The sequence below is a fragment of the Crocodylus porosus genome, unplaced genomic scaffold (genome assembly GCF_001723895.1).
Source record: "Crocodylus porosus isolate Cpor-Errol unplaced genomic scaffold, CroPor_comp1, whole genome shotgun sequence".
Taxonomy (NCBI): Eukaryota; Metazoa; Chordata; order Crocodylia; family Crocodylidae; genus Crocodylus; species Crocodylus porosus.
Window position 1 is genome coordinate 6,281,867 of NW_017728921.1, and position 24,131 is coordinate 6,305,997.

The 24,131-nt window shown below is 53.3% G+C and overlaps 1 protein-coding gene across 26 annotated transcripts in view; it reads right to left on the reverse strand.

Annotated features, from left to right (window-relative positions):
- NCOR2 (nuclear receptor corepressor 2) overlaps positions 1-24,131 on the reverse strand; it is a 331,634-nt gene that overhangs the window by 152,883 nt on the left and 154,620 nt on the right. For all 26 annotated transcript variants that reach the window (XM_019538935.1, XM_019538934.1, XM_019538936.1 and 23 more), the window contains exons 6-7: positions 21,552-21,665; positions 2,700-2,756 (exon numbers count right to left, since the gene is read on the reverse strand). In XM_019538935.1, coding sequence (XP_019394480.1) covers positions 2,700-2,756; positions 21,552-21,665 — 171 coding nt within the window. The remainder of the gene's footprint in view (positions 1-2,699; positions 2,757-21,551; positions 21,666-24,131) is intronic.

Consider the following 24,131-nt stretch of genomic DNA (forward strand, 5'->3'; position numbering starts at 1 on the left):
ACTTTTCAAACACCCAAGCCATGCTCAGTGCTAGACCAACTACTGATAAGGACATGGAGACCCCTGCCCAGGTGCTGTGGAGGAGAGGCGTGGGATTTTCAGAGGCATCTATAGGAATTAGGGATCCGCCTGTGATTGCCTTTTAGTGGGACTGAGTCAGACCATGCTCTTTCTAGCTTGGGAAAAAAATCACCCCTCACATTCCCAACTCAAGCAGCACCAAGGGCAGTGATCCTACAGCGGGAGAATCACACAGCCGTCAACACTAGAGAAGATAAGACACAGGGCCAGATTTTTTAAGATCAAGTCAGCGGGAGTTAGGGAGACAGACTGTCAACACAAAGCACTCACTTAGCGCAGACACCTTCCAAAGGAAGCCTCGGGATGCACATTTCAATGAAGAGCACAGGAGTCTGAAAGCCCAGAATTAAGGGCCGAAAAGGTGAAAGTCGAAGGCTTGTCTCTGGTCGGGAGATTAACTCAACAGCTTTCAGCTTCAGGGACGTGCTGATAAGGATTCAAGATCCATGGCTAAGTTCTTAGTTCTCCTACACCAAGTTACCTGCAAAACCCCTTTGGTGCACCTGAAGCTAAGTCAAGGCCAGACTTGCTAGTCAATGCATTCAGCTGGTAAAATCCCTCTCATCACGAATGCACCAAAAAACCCCCAACCCCTTCTGCAAATCTGAATCTGTCTCTGATTGGTTCCCTTTACCTTAAATTGAAGGCAGAGTCAACATGGCCTTGCTGCCCAACGATGCACTCTTGGATCAGGAACAAAAGGGAAAATCCAGCAGGTTTTAGTCAGCCCAATCGAAAACAACCACTCCCTCAAGATGGTCTAGCTTTGGATTCAACCTGCCATCACATGGAACTACCAGCATGTCATCACCACTCTGTGGTTTGCTAATGCTCCTATAACCTCCTGCCTCTCTCAGTTGTGACTAACCAACATCCTCAGTGACCTCTCGCCTTGAAAAAAATCAGCACCTGGCAAGCTGCCTTGCTATCACAGAGACGCTTATCTGTCACCATCTCTGTTTGATGCAATAACCAGATTATGCTTGAACAAACATTAGGGAGAGGTCTGTGACCTGGGCTCTGCTGGTAGCCACCCCTGCATGGGCGAGAGGGCAAGAACGTTCTGCAGCCTGAGAGCACGGAGCTGGCTCCGAGGACCCAGATCTGCAGGCCCACCCTTCTTCCAGGACCCCTGCCCATTCCTACGGCATCATGCGGGAAGCAGACCAAGTGTACCATATGCAAGTGTGTACGGGTGTGCATGAAGAGCTCTGCACTCCTTCCTGGAGGAACGTCCTCTCCAGTTGAGATGGCTGAGTATTAATAAGCATTGATTTGTATCGTGGCAACATGTGGCAGGGGCTGAGGTAGGACGACTTCTCTCTCTGTGCAGCTAAATTAAAGGGAGCCTGTAAGAGACCCAGACAACCTCAGCAAAGCGTGGCAGCACGTACCAGTGGTCCCTGGTACCGTACACCAGCGGTGGCAGTGACCATGCTCTGCACTGTACAGAAGGACAGGCCGGCTCTGAAAGCTTTGCTTGCAGAGGAAGAGGACAAGTGAACTTTTCAAAGATGTACCATACTTAAAAGAACAAAAAGCTTGACCCAGCCAGTCGAAGGGGCCAGGAAACTTGGTGGTGGAGCTCCCCGATGATGGAGTTATGCCCACAGTGCCGATGGGCAGCTCCCCTTCCCGACAGAGGTGAGCTGAGGTGTGCCAAAGCGATCCCCCGTCCCCCAGGGATGCCCGCCTTTGCTACGCTCGACAAAACCCTCGTGAATTCTGAGCGGCAGGGAAAGCCCCAGAGCCACGCTCCCCAGGGATGCTCCTCCAGCAGAAACCCAGCGCCTTCCTTCCCACCGCTCGCTTTCCCTTGAAGGACCCCGCTAGCTACAGCGTCTGTCTGGGGGCGGTCAGCAGCTTGCAAGAAATGCTCTGCAGGACCCCTCCAGCTGCCCCTTTCCACAGTGTGGAGGGAGTACTACTGGGAGGACAAGGGATGTTCGCTCTAGGGTGCCCTCCCCAGTGAAGTGACCCCTGCACGCCTCAGGGAGGGAGGTTCCCTGCTAGTTGCTGTAGAGGCTTGCTGGGGGGAAGGAGGAGTCAAGCTGGGGGAGGTGAGGGAGCAGCTGAAGTCCGTGATTACAGTTCCCAGAAGTGCGAGGGGTGCCTGGGAGGGACGGGCAGGACTCTGGCTGGGTCCAAGAATGACCAGTGCCAGGTCACTCCAACCCAGAACTGCTTCCATCCCCGCGACACGCTCTTCCGATGCTCCCCCCACCCGGTTATGAAAGTGCTCGTGCGCTTTGCAGAGGGGATCCTCCACACACAAGCTCACTGAGGCACCAAATGCATGGACTCAGTCCCCGCTGCTGTGCCACGGTGGGCGAAAACATGAGCAACACAGATTTGCCCCTGCTCCTAGGGACAGCAAGGAAAGCAAGTTAAGGGTTAAGGCTCACAGAGGAGTAGGCACACGTGTGTATGTCTCCGTCTTTCCCGTTCACCCCATCCCCTCCTGCTACCGAGCCAGCTGGATGTCCTGGACTTCCTTCTTACGGGTTAGACATGCGTGCGCGCACACGTACGCACAGATGTGCCTGCCTCGCACAGACCTCTCCACACCTGGCTGCCGTCCAGCCCCCCCCCCCCCCGTAGTGGGAGATAAGACTTACCAGCTCCACTTGAGGCCCCAGTCCTTCCAGTATCCTGTGGGCAGCTTCTGCTTTTTTCTGCAGAGAGGAAGTGGGAGAAAAAAGGGAAAGAAAAAGTTACGTCTCTCGTGGATCACAATGCCAGCCCCATGCCTCGCTTTCCGAGCTGTCCAGAGGACTTCCGAAACAACGTGCATCGGAGAGCTCCCCCACCCCGGGAGGCAGGAGGAGGAGAGCGGGTCAGCGCAGCCGAAGCCCAGATCTCCGGGGTCCGTAGCACGTGCCCCTGCAGGCGAGGGCGCCGGCAGCTAAGTCATCACCCGGGGGGCAAGCCCTTGTCAAGCTCTTGGCAGGGGCGCTGAACGCTGGGACCCGTTCCCCGCCACGCCGGGGCTCTCTCCGCAGTCCCGGTGCTTAGTCACTGGAAAGCCCTCTGCGCCGTTCTGCAACGGCTGAATCTCTTTCGCTTTGCACGCTGCTGGATTCAGTACAATTACCTCAACACTATCACGGCGCGGAGGAGGGAGAGCGGGAGGGGGAGCAGAGAGAGAGAGATGCCCTTTCTAGGATTCATTTCGTGAACATGTGATCGCTCCCCTTGGCTCCTCCGCTCCGCCGTCTTCCCCTTCCCCTCCCCACCACAAGACGCTCCCCCGGCCAAACTACCTAGCGCTTCTTATGAAAACAGGAACACGTGTCACAATGTGCTCATTGGCCCCTAATTAAAAGCGGCCTGAAGAGAGATGTGGGTTCACTGCGAGAGTCTAAACACAGATGACATTTGCAGTAAGCCACGCTCTTCCCCCAAAGCCGGGCTTTCCAATTAGTGGTGCTAACGGCCCGATCAACCCCGGCTGCTGCACACTGCTCGGGTTTAGACGGCGCTGGTCAAATAAAGCTACCTGGCAGCAGAAGGAGCTGGAGGTGAGGTTTCATCCAGAGGGAAGGGAGAGGATAAGAGAGAGTTTAGTGCAGACGACAAGGAGCTTCCATGGGGCCTGGGCTCGGTGGAGTGGGGGAAAAAATAAATCCTTCTAGGAGCCTGCTCATAACTTTAACCTGCTAGGCGCCGGAGACGGGCTGGGGCTACCGGCTTGGGATGTGGATCGCGAGCACTTCCCAGCATGGGGGGGCTAGAGGCCTGCGAGTCCCAATCATCACATGGAGGGGGCTTTGGATGGGGATTTTCCCTTTGGGGTGCTCAGATTCAAGGGTCTGTTCTGGGCCCCGTGCTGCCCCTCTCACACTCCCGCCTGGGTGTGTTAGCAGGGCTTGGCAAGGGGAGATGCATCGCTACCCCCCCACAAGTCAGGCTCACAGCTCCTCCTGGCTAGATGCTCCCCCGGAAAGAAAAAGCTCCCGATTATGGTCTTATGGCATATGCCCCATTCATTGCTCCTCCTGCCCCTCCCCGCCGCAGGCTCAGCACATGCACGCACCATCTCAGTCGCACGCGATCAGCTCCGCACGTTTGGCCCCAGGATCAAAACTGCGTGTTGGAGCCAGCACTCACCAACACCCGCGCTGGGCTGCCAAGTCGCTCGGGCAGCTCACCTGACCCACCCAGCAGGCTGCGCTTCTAACCCTTCGGTGGCACGGCAGGCGAGGCGGGGTGGTGTAATTGGGTGTAACCCCACAGGGATCGCTGCCAGGAGAGCCCAGCCCCTGTGAGCCTTTGCCGGCCGCGCAGGGCAGGAAGAGTGGTGATGATGAGGATGATGCTCTCTCCACCCTCCGCCCAGCGCTCACCTACCACTTTCCGCCAGCATATCCCCAGGTGCTTCACAAAGGAGGTCAAAGCACCATTACATGTTCCAGGTGGAGAAACACTGAACTCAACCCAGAGGCCAAGGCCCCTTGCCACACGCTACACTTAAGACTTAATTAACCAGTTAATTTCATCTTAAGATGCGACTCAGCCACATGTTTAATCAATTAATGGTGTGCCAAAATGAGGAATAAGCCACAAAGTTGTTCTACAGGAAATGTGTAACAACTTCGTGACTGGTCTCTCTCGCACCATTAGGTGAACATATGGCCAGGTCTGCCCCTGTGGCTGGGGGTCTTGCCAGCTGATGGGGCTCCCAGCTGCAGGGGTGCACCATGCTGACCCGGGCTCACACGAGCAATAAGGCGTGATGGGATCTGACCCGTGATCCTACAATCACGCCTGCTGCCGTGCTTACGTGGTACAGCAGGAAACACGACTGTGTGCATTGTGCATCAGACCCCATCACATCTTTACCTGTGGCAGGGGCCCAAATGACAGGAGAGAGACAGTTCAAGCTTCCTGGTACCCAAACTAGCATGCTCCCCCACAGCCCCAAGTCCTACTCCTGGCAGCATGGTAATGGAGGCCTGATCTCTCCCAGACTCCACCCTGTGTTCACAGACTGGCCAAGGCTCAGGTTTAAATGCGTATCATCTCCACACCCAAGGATACAGGTCTCAATACTCAGGAGCTCCTGCCTATGCAACAGGCTGCCAGGCAGGAGAGGTCTTCTAGCCAGGCAGCCCGTGGGCTGACTGCAACCTGCCAGGTCAGCCAGCAACAGCCTCGCAGCCGGCCTCCCCTGAAAGATCCCCATGAAGCATGCACTCGGCACGCCCATTCCTGTTCCACCGGACAAACACGACTCTGGGAGGGATGAACTCCACCAATCTAGGACCCACCTTGCTGTGCACAGAGGAAGCAACTAATGGGTGGGTGGAGGGGGAAGGAGGAGGAGGAATTTGGCACCTTACATTTTACAGCCAGCTCAAATTCTGCCCCCACAACTTCCGGTCACACACACTAGCACAAGGATGACCTCCCCGCCCTTTACATTGGTTCAAATGCCCCTTCCTGGCATTATAGAAAGGATGGAAAGAAGATAAGAATCAGGCTTGGTGCCTCCTAACTTGGAGTCCCCCGCCCAGCTATCTGCAGCTGATTTGCAAAGGACCACAGTGACAGATACTAGTCTGGCCCCACGTGAGGCCAGCCCATGGACTTGCATCTGAGCTACTTCCCCAGTAGCTGTCATGAGTTTTCTTGTAAAATGAAGCCTGGCTCATGGACCTGTTGCCAGCAGAGTACATGGAGCAGAGCAACCACCTAAAGGCTAGCACGCAATGGGATGATGGTGCTGGTCATGCACTCTGCTACCAGTCAAGACAGGTTGGAAGGCGGATCACGGCCAACTGAAGAAAACTTCAGGCTTTCCAGAGTGTCTTGCCAGCAGTCTCACTCCTCCTTGCCTGTTCAGCAGTCAGTGGGAATGGAGTGGTTGCCGCAGGCTCGTTCTTTGAGGACAGGCCTACAATATCACTGAAAGAGCCACTCTTGCAGGGAAAAAAACTCCAATTGGCCAAGGAATAAAGGACCAAGGCTGGGCTGGATTTTTGACTTGCTCCTTCTCAGTTTGCCCCTAAAGATGAACCAGTTTGCAGAACATGGCTGCCTGCTACAGGCACAGAGGTGCCTGGGAATCAGCAACACCCAAAATTAGCTGAGCGAGCCACCAGGCTTCCTTCAAGGTCCTCTTAGCATGGTCCTGGATTGATGGATGTGGTATTCACCTAAGTGGAGGTCCTTACTTCACCCTGCCGAGGACCATGTGACCTCAATGCAAGAGGAGACCGGCTGACCAGGACTTCTCATCTTGGGGCAGAGCCATCCCTGGGCTTCCTCCGCACTACTCCCTGGCATCTCCTTCTTGGGTAGTTTACATGCATTGGGCTATATGGGCAGAGCAGGGAAGCTGGGCAGAGCAGGACTGCACGCTAAGTGACTGCAAACAGCCTTTCCGTCACAGCTTTGCAAGACAACCCAGGACAGCGTTCAGAGCGAGGCTTATCCTGGAAAAACATTACGCAGACACGGAAGCCACCCAGTGGTTACTTCCTGTATTACCTACATGGCCCTTTCAGTCGTTACCACGGCACGCTGCGGCAGCCCCACATCAGCCTGGCTGTCGCCGGCACGGTACAACTCACGACGTGAGCAAACCAGCAAAGGAGAGACGCACGGGAGACTGAACGCAAAGGAAGCGGAAGCTGGGTTGAAATCTCTGCAAAAGCACATCAGCGTTAAGCATCTGCTTGCTCCTTGGATATGTGCAAAGTTGCTGAAGCACAGCTTGTGCCACATCCGGGGAATGCAATGGCTGATGATGAAACGACGCGAGGGAAATGTTTCCTGAGGACCGAGCCTTCCTTTGGTCCAAAAGTCAAAGCCACAGTTACCATGCACTGAAACTGTACCGGCGCTTGAGCGATGTGCTTCTGTCGACCCCTCTTAGCAAGCCCAACTTTTCCTTCTTTCTTTCCATTTTTCCGAGACGCATGCCGAATCAGCCGCAATGGGAGGCAGCACAAACTCCATCCCGTTTCCCAAAGGACTTGTGCTCTGGTAACCGTGTCATTTAAGTAGATAACTAATCACACAAGCCAGTCCATCAAGCTGAAGGATACGCTACTAATGAATTAATAATCAGAGGAAATGTAACTGTCACTTGCTTTAGCCCCGTGGACCCCTTTCTTGCAAGCTGATGAAATTGGGTCACTGGCAGGGAACTCTTCTCTCCAGGAGAGAAAGTTCAGACAACTATCCAGGATCTCCACAGTCTATATCATAGTTTCTCAACCTGTGTTACATGCACCCCTGGGGGTACGCGAGACACAGGCAAGGGGTACGCAGGTACCCCAATACTCTCTTTCTCTCGCCCTCTTTTCCTTTCTCTCTCACCCTCTTTCCGTCTCAAAACTATGGCAAAAAATTGTAGTCCAATTAAAAAAAATTAAATTCCCCAGTAATAATTTGGTGTGCTGTGCTTTGCGTGGCACTGAGTTCAGCTCTCCTAGCTTTGGCCGACATCACCTCTAGCCCAGGTACATACTTGAGTTGTGCATCCCTGGTGTAAAAGGTGGCAACCCAACCCAAGCCACATCAGACATCTGTCATATCATGCCCTTCCTCCAATATATGACACACAGTAGTCTGTAAATATAAAATCCCCTGGAAATATGAGTGTTGGGGTACTTACTGAAATTTTCAGAAGTTAGCGGGTACTTGCTACTTAAAAGTTTGAGAAACACTGGTCTATAAAACACAGCAAGGACCCCATCTGCAACACAAATGAGCCTAAGGAAGTTGCTTTGATTTGTGCAATTGCAGACTTCTTCCTCAGGTGACCTCCTGACATCCCTGTGGCAACCACAGGCCAATTTGCTTTAAAAAGTGAATTTGTGTTTTTCGCCCTTTTAATTGCCAGCTGGGCAGCTGAAAACCAGGAGGAATCAGCACCAGGTGATCAGCAGCAAACGGTCTGCACTGTCGTTCAGGAACCTCGCTGCAAATGGAGACGTGATGGTCAGTCCAGCGCTCGAGTAAAGGGAAGTAACATATGGCTGGCCTGATAAGAAATACATTTATCCTCTCTCATAAAAAGAAACATCTGCCAAAACCTGCCTTTTCCACGCAAGATCCTTTCCGTTAGGAAACAATGCATTGTAACGGAGATTTCCTGCCAGATTCCTGAAAGGAGGGACAACATGCTCTCCCGTAGCCTGCACGATGTCACCATGGCTCCATGGAAGAGAGAGGAATAGATCTCGGCATAGGAAATTAAAGAGATCACCCCATTATGAAATTACAGGAGTCCCTCCGTGTTTCACCATCGCTGTGCAACATCAGGTCATATAAAGAAAAAAAACCCACATTGCTGCAATGCTAAGCTCATGCAATAAGCACTCCAGTGAAGAAACGTGAAGGCTAAAGGTGTATGGACCACTTGAACCAGGGCCTGCTACTCGGAGACAGCCACGTTACTCTGAAGTCAAGCAGAGGGCCGAGGTCATTTGCACTTTCTAGACTAACTAAATCAGAAATGCATAAGCTTTCATAAGGAGCAGCTTACCTTAAAATAGGTGACCAATTGCATGGTAGTGGATTATTTTAAATATACACATATCAACATTTCCAGAAATTAGACAATCATAATATTACTTCAGAGAGCCTATCAGGTCACTTGATGATTTAAGAAACCATCACATAATATATGCATGCAAGAGTGAACCTTGAAACTAGCTCATTTCCTAAGCTATCACTTAAAGAAAGTTTTTGCATTTACTTCCTCAGATTTCTTTCCTTCTGCCAAAAGAGAGGAAAACTGGAATTGAAAAGCATCTCAGGTCTGTAACTACCACAAATGAATCAATGAAGCCACGGGGTGCTGCCAGAGCCACTGGATAACTAGACATAAAATCGGGCTTAGGCACCAGTCTGACAAAGCATCATGCATGTTAGTTTTGTAGGCTAACCGATAACGGTATTTCTATGGCAGCGCGCATCCCTTCATTCATATGGGTGCAATAAGCCCATGCCAGGATCTACCAATTTTAAAAGTTCATAAGCCTAACAAGCCCAGAAATTTCAATTGGGTGTCGATTTTTAGGTCCCTGGGAAATTGCTAGAACAGGATGAGCTTGGAGAATATCAATGCAGTAGGGTTAAAGTGTTATGAACATTTAAAAACAAGGGGTGGGATTTCCAGAAAAAAAGATTCACGGTAAACCACGGCAGGTACTTTGAAGACCAACCAGTGCTCCTTGCAAAAGTGAGTCTTCAGCTAGCTGAGCTTATACCTGTAATAACTTCTCATAAAGCACCACCTAACGGCTTAAAAAAAGCCTTCGCTCCGATGCATGCTGGTACAAAATGGTCACGCCAGTCAACGGCAGGGGTGAGATTTTGGCCACAAAGCCAGAGAAAGGCTTTCCCCACAGAGGTCAATGAATGGGTGCCCGCACTCACAAGCAAGATATTCTGGTATAACCAGGTGCCACGTATACATGTTGATGATGCTGCCGGCCTGTGCTCATGATGTGATTAACTCAGAGAAAAAGCTTAATGTGTTCAGCTGCCACATTTAGACAACTTAATGAGATGACCGGAGGCAAATCACTGCAGGGAAAAGCACGACTGGAACGATGTAATTCTTCTTGCATTAAACTGACTGCAATCTGCCTATTTCCAGAATGAAAGACGGGGAAAGAGAGCTCTTCGGAGAACATCGTTTCTCTGTGCACACACGCAGAAATGCCTCCCGCAAGCAAGAGCCCCGATTAACATTTGACACCTACTGTAATTGCTGGCGTTCCTTGTTGCATGTCTCCCATCGTAACAAAATCATAACAAGTCGACCTCAAGGCCACCCCGAGAGAGGAAAGAGCTGTGGGGTCGGGACGGGAGGAGGCTCCCGCAGCACTAAGATTACTGGGAGAAGGGCAGATAAATGGCTCCAAGAGACCAGGCTCCGAGACAGAGGGCCAGGCTGCGGTGCGAGCGAGCGAGGGGTGGGCACAGCAGGTTTTCAGCCCCTTTCACATCCGTGGGATCGCTGCAGGGGAAAGACAGCGTCTCCATTGCCCTTCCATGGGCACAAGATGGGGAACGGGCTTGGTCGCTCTGGGCTCCGTTCTACATTTCCTTGAAGTCGATGGGAGATTTTTTTATGCATTTCATCCACCCTTAGCAAGCAACCACAGAAACCTCTGGGTGTCTCCCCTGTCCAGTGAGCCACCCCCGAGTCATCAGTTCCTCCAGGTCCAGAATATCTGTGATTCAATGAAAAGGAAATGGCTTGCTGCTCCATCACCAATGCGTTAGGAAGCACATCTAGCTGTTATTTCTAGCGTGATGCATGAAAACCCCTTTCGGGCTTTATATAGTCCCACTGGCCTTCCAGAACAAGCAGCGAATGACCCCTTTTTCCAAATTCGGGACAGCTGAAGGATCTGTGCTCAGACCGAGAACAATGAAACCTTGGGGCTGGACTCGCACTAAGACCACTCATCTGGATGGGTGCAACTCTGGATTCAATGGCAATGTAAGGCGAGCTGAGCTCAGTCATTTGCTAGGGGCAAGAAGCCTCCTCCTCTGTGCCCCTTTGAGACACAATCCGACACTCAGAAAGGCAAACTGCTCCGGCTCTCGCTGGGCAGGTCCAGGATCCGGGTGAAAACTGTTCATATTGATTTGCATCAGCCGAACCCAAAAGCAAAGCCGAGCGAGAGCTGCGGGAGCTGCAGATGAATACAGCAAGGACAGAGGCTGTGCCCTAGAGCTCCCAATGCAAGACAGACACGGGTCGGGAGGCTGATCTGAGGTGCAGAAAGGCTTTGGACAACAGCGATGGATTTTGGGGACAGAATTCATGCAGCCCAGTGCTCGGGCTAGGCACGAGGCTTGCTGCAGACGGCAGGGTACCAGGAGTTGGCTGAGCTACACTTCACACGGGAAGCAGTTTCCCTTCCAGCGCTGGGAGCTAGCGTCAGCGCCCATCGGCCCAGAGCCCCGAGGTGTTGACTCACTTCTAACTTCGTCTCAGACCTCCCCATCGCTCCCTTTGGCTCCGTGCTGACGAGCAGACGTGCTGCCAGGCCTGGCCCTTCTTTCCAGCAGCCGCTGCCAGGGACGCGCCCAAGAACGGCTGGGGGTGGCGAAGGCAGACAAGGCCCGGACTCCGCCAAAGCTTCTGGGCTCAGAACGACGGCTTGCCGGTACCGATGCTCTCTTCCCAGGCTCTTCCCCCGCCCTCACTCGCTCTCCACCCCACTAATAGTCTCCCCTGACTCGACTCTAATGAGCTCTAAAGGAGAAAGGGTACAGCAGAGAGGTCCCATCATTGGGAGCTGGCCACTGCTACAGTCCTAGCTCCAAAGCATGCCCTGCCCCGGGCCAGCCTGCCCATGGCGGCGTACAGGAGGACTGAGGCCCCAACACCCATCCCAGGGACCCCTGCACCCTTTTCAGGGACTAACAACGGTGGTCTTGCTTAAGCTCTTGACAGCAGCCCACTTCAGCGACAACCATCTCCCCGCTGCCTCCTCCTGGGCACCAAATCAGCTCTGGGTTTCTCACCCGTTCTCCACCAAATCGGACACTCTGCAGGTACTAGGATCGTGCCCCTTAAAACGTTCCCAAAAACAAAACCAACCCCACGACAGCCATGAACATCTCCACGCAGCTCTAGTACATTTACAGCGAGGGTTTTCGGTGGGAAGCTCAATCCCAAGCCATCTGCCTGGTTCTCAGGCCGCTGCAACTTGATGCAGGAAAGGGATGGGGAGCGGGAGCGGGGCGGACAGGAAAGCGACTTACGGGCCACATTAGTCATCCCGCAGAGGTCACAAACTCGGCACGGCAGACACGCACACCTCCCCAGGCTTCAGAGGGATGGGCAAATTTGAGGATTTTTTTTTTTTTTTTTGAAAAGCAGCCAAAAGCTATTTTGAGGAAGTGGATCAGAAATTAGAAGAAGGCGTTTCCCTGGAATTTCTCCAGCCAGCATCCCACAAAGCTCGCAGCCGCCACGGCTGACCCGCGCTCTTAGCATTATTTATAGTACCTCCAAGGCAGCGCTCAATGCCAGGCCGCGACTGAAGGGTGAAAGCGTTTCCATACAGGATCAGGTGTGTCCTGCACAGGGCCTCTCCAAGAGGCAGCCGACGGGGCGGCGCTGGGAAACACTCTGTGAGGGACCCAACATCGGCCCCAGCCAGGTCGACTAGGATTTCATTTGGCCAAGCCAGGCAGCAAGACGGGCTTTGGAGAGGAGCAGGACGTATCCCGTTTACGACCGTGAAAAATCGGGAGTTAAGCTGCCGAAGGGTATGCAGACACCTGGCAGCCTCCGGCAAGGAGTCGGGCCTCCCCCGACAGAAACCAGCACAGCTGCATGCAGCAAAGGGAAAGGCCTCCCTGGCCTGGCTTGCTTTTTGAGTCGAGACAAAACAGTCGTTGAGCCACGACTGTGGCCTTGCAGCAGTGGCCCCCTTGAGAAAGTTCCCGTTTCTAGGGATCAAGAAAGTCCGTATTCCCTTCCGATACTTGGTGCGCTCCCTCTGGGATCACGCCGTTCCCGGAAGTCATCCTCTCTCGCAGCCAGGTGGGACAGATCTCCTTCCACCTCCACAAGAGAGCCCAACTCTGCTGGAAGGGGCAGCGGCAGCTCTGGGGGCGGCATCCTTCTCTCTAAATCTCGACCAAACCAACGCCCTCAAGTGCCAAACCCAACCACAGCAAGCCCGGCCTCTGGACAGACCCTCCCTCCTGGGGTAAACTTCGAGGGTGGAGGGAACCCAGGTGCAGTACCCAACACCGAGGCCTCTCCACGGTGGGATAACAGCCCCTTGTCTACTCGCGTCCTTGCTAGAGCAGGCCTGGCACGATCAGGGGGATGCAGGAATTCCACCTAGCAGGTACAGCCGTGCTGCGCCCAAATCACTTGGGTTTGCAAAATGACAAGTGAAGAAAAATAAGAAAACTGGGGAAATGGTTCATGACAGCAAAGAGCATTAATAACCCACCCAGCGTTTCCTGTGCAAAGCCTAACTGCCCGACTCATTTCTGTTCTCTCGCCCTTGCCTTTTGCTAGTCATACCAAGGGAGGTTTCTGCAGCTGGCTGTCTGGCACGCCAACTGCACAAAACGGTACCCAGATGCACACCTTCGAGACGGGCAATAACGTATCTGTATGCTGGGGAGGAGAATCCGTTTTGCTTTAAACCTCTGATGGAAAAAGTGAAAAGCTTCCAGGTCCCTGAGGCTCCAGAGGGTTGAAGCTGGTCCTTTTGGCAACCAATGTCTGATGCCAAAAGGCTGCTTGACCCACATCTTGAAGTGTCGATAAGGTAGATTTCCCCATTTCTTTGATCCACTGAAAGTCAAAACAGCAAACCATGCACCACTGCCCTAGCACAGACACTAGCCAAGAGAAGCAGAAACCAAACAGTTTTTTTTTATTGTCCAGATGCGCACAGCTAAAAAACATGAAGGTTGAGTAATCTGGAAGTGAAAACAGCCTTCAACCTGAATAATCAACGGGAATCTACCGAGATGCATTTATTTAACACAGTGATCCTCAACCAGGGCGCTGTGACGATTCGGGGTGCCATGAGATCCTTTTTAGGGTGCTGCAGCGTGTTGTGCACGAGTAGCACTGTCAGGTGTGCAAACGCCTACGTGACTCACAAGATAGGCCCAGAGATTTCAAGCACGAATCCACGGGATCAAAAACCTTCTGCCCTGTTGTGGCCTTTCCGAGTTCTCCACAGCTGAGGACTTCCTCTCTTATTTTCCTGTAGTCAAAAAGCACACAAAAGCTAAGAGCTGGCATTTTCCGAGGGGTCCCTGGAGCCGACTGAGGTTAAGAACCATTGATCTGCCACGTGGTTTTTGCTCAGAGTCTGACCTCATGCCGGCATCAATCGGAAGTCTACTGAAGCCTGAACTGTACCAGCGTCAAGCCGGGAGAAGTCAGAATCGTGCCCTCTGACTGCAAATAGCCAGCGGGCTACGCTAGCAGCAAGGAAGAAGGTAAAACGGGGAAAAGGCAGCTCGAGCCGGCTGAGGAATGCTAAACGCGGGCGTTTATTTATTCTCGTGTTTGTGGGAGATGCTGGAAGGCAGAACGTGCTTCGTGCCGGCAAGCGGAGAGACGGGCTCACACGCCGCACAGGCACAACAGCCGGGGAAAAGGGAAAAAAAAAAAAGAAAGAAGAGACTCCTCTGAATTTCAGCGCTGCAGCCAAACGCTGTGTTTGTGGATAGATAGCCGTGCCCTTTTGAAGGAACCATCGCCGAGACGGAAAACGAATTAAAATTTAATCTTATTGATTTCCACAGACAGTCCCCAGAGCCCAAGTGTTGCCTGCTTCCACTGCCTGCATTGCATCAAACGCAGCTTTTCAAATGCCTGGCAGCCGAGCACCAGAAGGGCGTGCGCCCTGGCGCCACCCCGCAGCACCCACGCTCCCATGCCAGGCTGGCGGGTCAGAGCCAGCCCCCGGGGGCACCGTGGTTAGTCACGGCGCTGAGACTCTTCCCCGACACCGTGGTGGCGCGGAGCACCAGCGCTGCAGAGTGTCCTGACGTGAACTCGGAAATGCAGAGCGGGATGAAGGCAGGCGAGGGAAGGGGGAAGGGAGGGTAATTATGATCTCAAGGCTTAAAAGGGAAAAACAAAACAAAACACGCTTGGTTGAAGGGGCGGCTGTGGCACGCGGAGCAGGCGCCGGCTCGCAGGGGGGACAGCCTAGCCCCTCAGCTAGACCCGTGCAGCTTGGGGGCAGGCGGGATCTGGTCCTTGCTGCCAGCCTGGGGCTGCAGGGAAGGTAGCTCTGCACCGCGAGAACGAGGAGGGAGAAAAGGGGGATGGGACTGCGGGGCCTGCAGGAAAAGTCAATGCGAGAGGGGCCGCGGGGTGAGCGGCACAGTGGGGGGCTCTAGAAAGCAACAGCTAGGAGGAAAAATGGGAGAGTGGGGGTTAGTGAAAAGCTTGTGGAGCCAACTGGGAAGCTCATGGGGGCCGTCACGTGGAGGAGCAGGTCCCGAGAGATGAGACAGCCACGAGGAGCGCAGCGAGCAGGAAAGGGGGTCATGTCTGGGGCTGCGGATAATCCAAGCTCGTCACTGAGATGATTCATCCCGTCTTCTTGCCTCCTTCCTCTTTCCCCTTAGCGCCGTGCTGCCCACGCAGAGCCGGGTCTGGCGGAGGTGCGGGGACTCGCCCCAGCATCTCCCGGAGGTTCGACAGCATGTCTCCGGGCCTGCTCCTGCCACCTCCGCTCGCAGCTCTGAAGGCAGGATTGGGCCCTCCTTGGCCCCTGCCAGGGGGGCCTAGTCCTTCAGTACCCTTGGCCTCATAGGACCTGGCATGGGATTGGGACCAAGGCTTGTCACAATGCTGTCTCCACACAAAGCAGGAAAGGTGGGGCACAGGCACCAGCAGCCAAGGTCCGGCAACCCTTCTGAGAACCGTGCCAGGCCTGGCGAGAAATGCCCCTCACCAGAAACCCAACAGATTTAGGGCCCCTCCAAGGATTTTAGCCTTCTTTTGCTTTTTTGCCTGTGTATACAGTACCGAGCGCAAAGGGGCAGCTAGAGAAGTGGAGCTGGAAGGGACCTGCAGAGGTCATCGAGTCCAACCCCCTGCCTGAGGCAGGATCATCCCTATCCAAACCATCCTCTGCAAATCCATTCCCTACCCTCTCTGCAAATCCATACAGTCAACGCTGACGCCACACAAGACATAACACCCTAAAACCTGCCACGGATAAAGCAGAGGGACCACAGCAGCCAACGTCTCGCTGCTGAAAGGTTGTGAATGGATGCTCGAGACCCCAGGAAGAGGCTACACCCCCCACTACAGAGAAAAGCACAAGATGAATGTGAAACTATTAAGTTCTAGCTTCCCTGTTGCAGCAAAATCCTCCCACGGGTGAAAAACATTACAGGCAGGCTCATAACCTGAGATTTGCTGGAGCTTGCATTAACGTGCCAATGGGTCTGTCTGGGCTCAGCATCCGCAGGGGAGCCGAGTGCATGGGGCTAGGCAGCCTGGACGTCACCCTGCAGCGGTGCACATGGCTAGTACGCTCCCCCGAGGCACCAGCTGGGACAGCGGAGACGGGACTGCTGGCTCAAGCCAGCGGGTGTCCTCCCAGGCGCTCAGACAAGCCAGCTAGAAACAAAGCATTTCCAGTCGCACTCAAAGGAATCATTAACAGCCTTTTGCAATTAGCCGGTGCCCTGGATCCCTGCCCTGACGCCGGAGTTACTGCAGATCAGGAGTGCTCAGAAAAGTTAGAGGAAAGGCTGGGGGAGCAGGGAGGGTGTGGGGCAGGGATCCAGTAACCAGCCTAGTAGAGAGGCAAGACACCGTGACCACTTAACGCTACGGGTTGGACCGTGCCAGGCAACGGAAAAACTCTGGTCAAGGGTGTTTAGAAAGATGTGGGGGTCAGCAGGGGAGGCTAAGATTTCCTTATATAACACCATGAGTCAGGTTGGCAAATTAAGACCTAAGAGGCCTCTTTCTGCATGGCTACCTGCCTTAAAGGGTCGGATTAAGCAGCAGCCACCTGCCCGCTGCCCTTGGGGGAGATAGAAAGTCATTCTGACTCTTGAATTTAAGTGATCGCTAAGTTGCAGCAGAGGCAATTTAGTGCACGCCAGGGTAGGTCCCTCTACCCGCTGCCCTGTGAGACGCAGCGCCCTGCAGGCTCCCTCCCTACGCAGGTGCCCAGCTCACCCTGCACTGGGGGCTGCACCCACCTGCCTCCCGGGGCCAGGTCTGGCAGCAGAAGGCAAGGGAGGCTGCGGGTGGCTGATGCAGAGTGGGAGCCCAGGGCCCCACCACTGGACAGCCAGGAGTTAGCGTGCCCTGGCTTTGGTCTGCAGCAAACATGCTACGCCTGCCTCCGGCGCTCTTCTCAAACAGCTGCAGCCTACACTTCCCAGCCTCACAGTACAATTATCCCGTGTTGTGGTATTTGCACACAAAGGCAGGAAGAAGCAGCAGTAGGAGGAGGAATTTCAAAGGCCAATTTGTGCAGGAATGACGAAGCACCACTGGTCGTCACCCCCTCAAGGGGGAGGTTTCCCAAGAACGGCGGAGGCAGGTTCCCAGTTCTGCCCGGCCGTCGCACAGATGAAAGCCTCCTCCAAAAGCAAGTACCCAATGAGGATGCTCCCTTAGCATCAAGTCTTGCTTTTCTACACTCTTCTCCCGCAGAATCTGCCCAGCCTTTCTTTCTGGAAGCCGGTTAACTCGTCCCAGACATGCAGTTAGACGCGGAGCGCAGGCCAGATTTTCCAAGCATCACTATTCCTGCCGACGGAGAAACCAGCCAGTCAAGCCACACGCCTGTCACGGGAAGTGAAAAGCAACACAATCGTTTTAAGGTGAGCATCAAAGAAGAGACTTGACTCCACGGAAAACTCCGATGCAGACAAATCCGACCTACATCCCAGCCCCCAAACATACCCGATGTGCTGGTGGGAAAAAATATCGACTCCCTGATGAACTGCGGGCTAAAATTAGAATCCACTCACCCCTGAAGAGCCACGAGGATAGCCAGAAAGAAAGTAGGTCACAGAAGGGCTGGCTAACTTGATTTCCCAGAGCTGCTAGCCGTTGTCCTCACATAACCTCCTCGCTCTCGTGGACAGCTTTCCCCATCTCATTTGTTTGGCATATAACCGCGTGGCCCCTATAGCTCGGAAAGGGATGGAGGGAGAGCACACACACGGCGAGGAGCAGGCCGCAGTTCATGAAGACCTATCTGGGTTTGGCAATCGGGACTCATAGTAGAGAGGATCTCTTTTATTAGACCAACAAGATTTTTGCAAAAAAAAAAATGTCTTTAATTGCAAGCTTTCGGGCACAAACACCCTTCATCAGGCATTGGAGAAAAGACTGTAGAAGTTCTCCTGGGTAGAAATGAAAATTCATATTTCATAGGATTTCACAGAGGAGTCAACTCCTCCGGGCAGACCGTTCATAGCTGGGATGGAGCCTCTCGCCTGCTGTGAGGGTCTGTGATGCTGCAAATTACCTTGAAAAAAAGGCAGGAGCAGGCTCTCAGGTTTCAGGTGGTCACAGTTGCTTCCTGCTTGGGGAAAATATGAAGATATCATTTTTTTTTTAAATCAGCTAAAATTTGATATCATCCATGTGCCGGGTATCCAGGTTGTAGCCAGACTGGTCTAGAGGCAAAAGCAATTGGGACTCTGATTTCCTTTTATCTGGGTTCGAGCACTCGCTCCCTGTTTTTCCTGCTTCTGAATCCAGGCACAAGTATTGCACGTCATGGTGTGATGATGCAGGGACACATTCTCATCCCAAAGAGCATCCCAACTTGCTCAGCCTTCATGAAACAGCCTGCCCTCGGGATCTCCCAGTCCTGTATGCTTCCAGACACACAATCCTCCAAATGAAACTAGGTGCTGCTTCTCCTTTCTCTGACAAAGGACTTTGAGGCCAAATCTGGGAGTCTCTCTATATCTCAGGACATGAGCAGATGGCCAAATACGCCCGGGGGGGGAGCGGACGCTGTTTCTTGTGCTCGTGTAATTACACCAAGCTCTGGAGAGGGCAGACATGCCCCTCTCCTGTGTTAGCTGCACACAGTCGGCCACTATTACAGGCCTCGCCTGTAGGTGACTGTAGCATCCTGGGGATCCTCGTCCAGCTGAACAGTAATGTGCTATATCCAAACCCATGTCTGCAAGTACTAGACCAGTGGTTCTCAACATTTTCTGTACCAGGACCCATTGTAAACATCGATTGCCTGTCCCGACCCAAAGCCCCTCACTCCCGGCCCACTGCCCCCTTCTCCCAGCTCCCCAGCGTGGGGCCCGGGGTGGGTGTATGGGGGGTCCCAAGCAGCCCTCGTAGGCTGGGACGCTGCCAGCCTGCAAGGGAATAGCCACTGTTTCCCATGTTTTTCTCCTTTACAGCAGAATCTATTTTTAACGTGTGTTTGTGACCCTTTCATATATTCCTGCAACCCACTTTTGGGTCGTGACCCATGAATGGAGAAACTCGAGTGCCAAATCACGAGTCCCACTGGATCCCCAACTCTTCGTGTTCTCCCATGGAGACAGCACCGCGCCCCCCGCAGCACCCACTGCCTGATCTCCAGTCGTGCCACTAGTCTGCTATTGTTTCTTTTAAGCATAAAAAAAGGGATGATGGTCTCGTTCAAAACCTCTAGCCTGGGATCAGCTAGAAGCCCGCTTTTGTGTTATTCTGAACGGGATCCCCAAAAGAAAAGGAAGAGGGGCAGCACTGGGGTTCTGAATCTCCCTTCCCAGCCCTGACGTTTCCTGTATCAACAGAGCCACCCGGGAAGCAGCAGTGCGGTCCTTCCTTAGTCATCTGGTGTCAGCTTTGACCTCCCTTTGGTCAGCACCCACCCGGAGCAAACACGTGCTATTCTGACCATAACAGTAAAACCAAAGCCAGGTTTTGACCGTTAATCAGCATTAGCTGTATTACTGGGAATACATTCAAGAACATGGATAAACTGAAGCTGCAGACATTAAAAACTGAACCTGCTGTGCTCAGCTGCTTCCAGAATTCCTCATAGCTATTTGCTTTCAACTCGAGCGTCTTTCATATTCTTTTCAGCACTGTCCATGGGGTGGTTTGGGCACCCCGGGAGTGCCAAGCAGAGTGGAGGGGCCATCCTGTCTTTCACAGCCGTTTATAATCGCAGGGTCCTGGGATTCGTCCAAGAGATGACACTACCCCCTGGATGGACTGGCTCTGCCTTTGCCTGCCCCTCCAGCTGCAACGATCCTATGACTCCATTTAATAACATCCACGGTGCACCAGCAAATACACAGATGAAATGGCCTTAAGCGTCAGAACAAGATACCTGGCCCCTTGGAGACGTGACATCTTTCAATGTTCCCTCCACTGCTTTCAGTACCCACTTCTGAAAGCTTTAGTCCATCATTTCAAGATCAAATGAAGCACATATCCAGCCATCAGGCTGTGACACAAACCGGAGGAGTCAGCCTGCTGAGCTCTCCAGCTACGCTTCACCCACCAACTCCTTCCCTGAAAAAGGGGCTTTACAAAAGTCTCCAACCAATGCACGCAAAGAAAAAAAAATGTTTATGCCTCTGAGCAACAGGAAGATGGATGGTCCTTCTCCCCGTCTTCCCACCTCCTGCTGATGCCTTACCTAGCGTGCAAGCAACTTGGGCCAAGATCCTCAGAGATCATTAACGAACTGAAGATGACTTAAAGCAGGCTGACCTTCAGACTGCTTAGCATCTGCCCCCTGAAACCCAGGGTCTTTAACGGTGTCTCAAACTGGGCCCTCACACTATCATATTTAAAAACCTTGGCCCCTGTCTTTTTTAGATTTCCCCCAAATGACACGCGTGCTGGTAGTTTTGCAGAAGTGAAAAAGAATAATAGCAGCAGCCAAAGTAATTGCATTGCCTCTGAGGAGTGCCCAGGGTATGTAATCTTTGAAAGTCAGGCACCTGGAATTCTGCAGCTCTCAGTGAATTCAAAGGACTTGCAATTCAAAATAATTAGCAGCTAGTAACTTTCCTTTTATGCAAAATCATCCATTTAATCCAACACCCAAATGAAAATGAATGTGCTTGATTATCTACCAAAGGACCCAATTTTTCTAACGTCAGTGCAAAGCACCCAGTAAGATTCATGTCTCCATTGGCCCTCTATTACAGTCAGCGCCCCTGCTTAATGAACAAGCGGTCGGGACAGACGTGCACTGTGTTGGCGGTTACAGCACAGCTCTTATCAACACTTCAGGCCATGCTAAACCAACACAAATCCAGCGTGGGTTGTATTATTCAGGCTTTTAAGCCTCTGGCCCCACAGGAAGCACAAAGCATAGATAACATGGTGCTTTTAAGCTGCTTTTCAACCCTAGTGCATGAACACATGAACGTGTCGCTACCTACGGAAGTGATCCACAGCACATCTGCTGCTTCGCGGTAACTGCCTGTATAGCCGCTCTGGTCCAGTGGCAAGCAGACCCTTAGCCCTCAAAGGAAGCAACATCCTGTGCTCCCACTGTACCGTGAAGTCTGAGGGCCAGACTTACACCAGGAAAGCGCTGGGGTGAGTGGAGTCTGTCGGTGAACTGCATATGGGTCCTAGCTCTTTCAAATCCAATTTTTTTTTTTTTTACACACACCCACCCACCCACCCTCTTACAGGCTAAATGGGGGATGTCCAGCCACCATGGCCACGCCAGGGAGCACTTGCCCATGGCAATAAGCATCTCAACCACGTGATAGTGCAGCACCTAGCACTGTGCTCCGGCTGCTCCGGAAAGGGTCCCCCTGCCCTTCTCTCTCTTGCAATGTCCACAAGAGCTCACACAACAGGTAAACCCTTCACGCCTGCAGGCAGCAAACAGAAATCCAGTTCTTCACCCTCGCCCCTGCAGGTCTTTCCCCAATGGCTGCGAGTGAAGCACAAAGCCGGTCACCAGGGCACGGCTACCCCCAGCACCTCAGTCACGTCAGCAAGAGCTGAACAGTAAGTGACTTACCCTGTTCTCGTCATAGATGATCTGCACTAAGCTGCGGTGTTTGGACTCGATTGGTGGGGGCGAGATAGGTTTCTCCGGCTCTGGCGGCTTGGCCGCTTCCTCCTCCAACTGTTGCTGTGAAAGGTTGAAAAGAAAAAGAAGAGGGGGGTGGGGTTGGGAGGGGAGGAAGAAGAGTGAATGGTTAAAAATAAAAGAAAACACTCAGGCCAGATGAGACTCTCTCCAAAGCTATGACTGATATAGAAAATATAACTGTAAACCACTTCCTGTGAGACATCAGCAAGACAAGGGAGCTAATTGAAAGGGCCGACACAGAACAACTCCTAAAAGCCCCGAGAGAGAAGCGACATACCATGAATTCATCCAACCCTTCCTAGAAGTTTCTAGGCCGGTATTTTGTGGCCACAAAACAAGGGGAAAGTGGCCGCCTTGGTTTGGCCTGGCAGGGCCCAACTAGAGCTCTCCCAAATTAAAAACAAAGAACAATAAAAGAGTTAATTGAAAATCCCCAGAAAACGCACAACAGTGGTCATGAGCTGCTCTCTTTGCTAGTCTCCGGGTTTACGGCAAGCCGCTGAGCCAGGGGATTCGGGATGACTCTGCTCTTCGGGGGGGTTGAGAGGCCTTCCAAGAGCTATGGCGTGGGCTGCTGTCCAGATGAGTAACAGCACCTGCCGCAGAGCGGTGCAAGATAGGATGCCATGTGCGGACGAGACAGAAATTGGGCGGGTGGGGAGGATGTGGTTGCAGTCAGAGCAGCCGAGTTCAGCACGAAAGCAGAAGTGTCAGCTCACCAATTGCCTGACCGGCGCTGCGTGGGCATGAGCTGCAGCCACCGTGGGACAGGCAGGGCGTAGGGCGAAGCTCAGTGCAGGAGGTGGGTCAAAGTAGGGATCCCAAAAGGAAGCCCTCCCTGCAGTTGGAGAGACAGCACACAGGTCCTGGGATGGGGAGAGGGGGCAGAGGCCAGGGATGGTGGGGACAGGAAAGCTACTGAGATCAGTTTAACCCTTGTATTTATTACCTATTTAGCCCCTGTATTGGTTACCTGCTTCTGCGGAGCCCAGAGACCTGTGGCCAGGTGCAAACCATCGTCGACTTGGGGCTGCGCCTCCTGGCTTGAAAGGCCCCACACACCTCCTGTAACACGAGTGCCTCGTGCAATTCCCATAGCATCAAGCTGGCTCAGAGGAAGGGCCCGGAGGGCAGCAGCGCCCAAGCGGGGCGTGGACGTACCAATGCCCTCCCTACCATGACAGTTCGAGTCCCATTTTCTGCCTTAAAAATAATGAATAAAAAATGGGTGGCAACTGAATGCCAACCAGCCCAAGACTGAAACATGCCGATGCATACCCACCTACCCGCCGGGGCACCCTTGGTGAGGGGCAGCCTCCAGCCCAGACACCCCTGCTCCCGGGAGAGATCACAGGGCACCAGGAGCTGCGCGTAGCTCCCCGCTGTGACAGGGATATGAAGGGGTGAGTGGGCAGCTTCAATCTGCAGCTTCCTTGGTGATGAGTCAGAGCATCGCCTTGGCTGCAAAGCAGAAGTGCCCCAGCTCTGCATTGCCAACAGCTGCCTGGGCCACTAGCCAGGAGGCCCAGAACAGCACAGCACTTCCCAGACGGTTTTCTTTCTTCTCGCCGACAGCAAAGCGAACAGACCCCTGGTACCGCCTCGGAGGCGAATCCTCCAGAGACACGGGGAGAGGGGGGAGCTAGTCAGAGCCCAGCGACTACGGCGAACCTGCCCTGAGCGCAGGGAAAGGCAGAGAGCGGCCCTGGGACCGCGCCGTCAGGACTCTGCAGGCAGCCCGCGGGCTCCCAGCAGCGTGGCCGTGAAGCACGTCTGCTGCGGAGCCAGCTGCAAAACGTTTCACCCAGGGACAGGGGTCAAGTCAGAGGGGGAAAAAAAATACATAAGGGACCAGACTGGCAAGGCAAAGGGAAGGGAGACGAGGATGCAGGCAGGAGAGTGACAGCACAGCAGAGGGAGGGGGCTGAAAACAACCTTGACCTGGAGCGCTGAGACAGCCTCGCATTATCAAGCGTGCAGCTCCAGCCTTGTCTGCCCTCAGATTTCAGCCGCTGGCAGAGCTGCAATAACGCAACCCCCCTCTGAGCCAGCGAACTGTGCTGTCTGTAGACACCAATGCTACACGAGGGGTCGGCATAGGTGCGACACCGTGTGTACATGTATGTGTACACGTGTGTGCACACAGACACCCACCCACCCACGGGCAGGTGCCTTTACAAATGTTACTGCATCTGCCACGGCCCGAGAAGCCTGGGTGAATTACAACTGCTTCATTTTTAAAGGGGCATTTTATAGTATTCCCAATATCCAGGCAATGCATTTTACATGCATTCTGCATCCGGAGTTACAACCATCCTCACAGCTGCTGCAAGGCCTGGAGGCATGGCCGAGCCCATTTAATACACTCACACAAATGGAAGAAGAAATAAGGAGATCTTCCAGGCTACAGTTTGAGAAGGAAAGTGCACAGGGCCCATGTGGTTTGCCAGGCGAAGTGAAGTAGGACAGAAGGAGGCTGGAAGGTGCAAAGAGACTTTTCTCCCC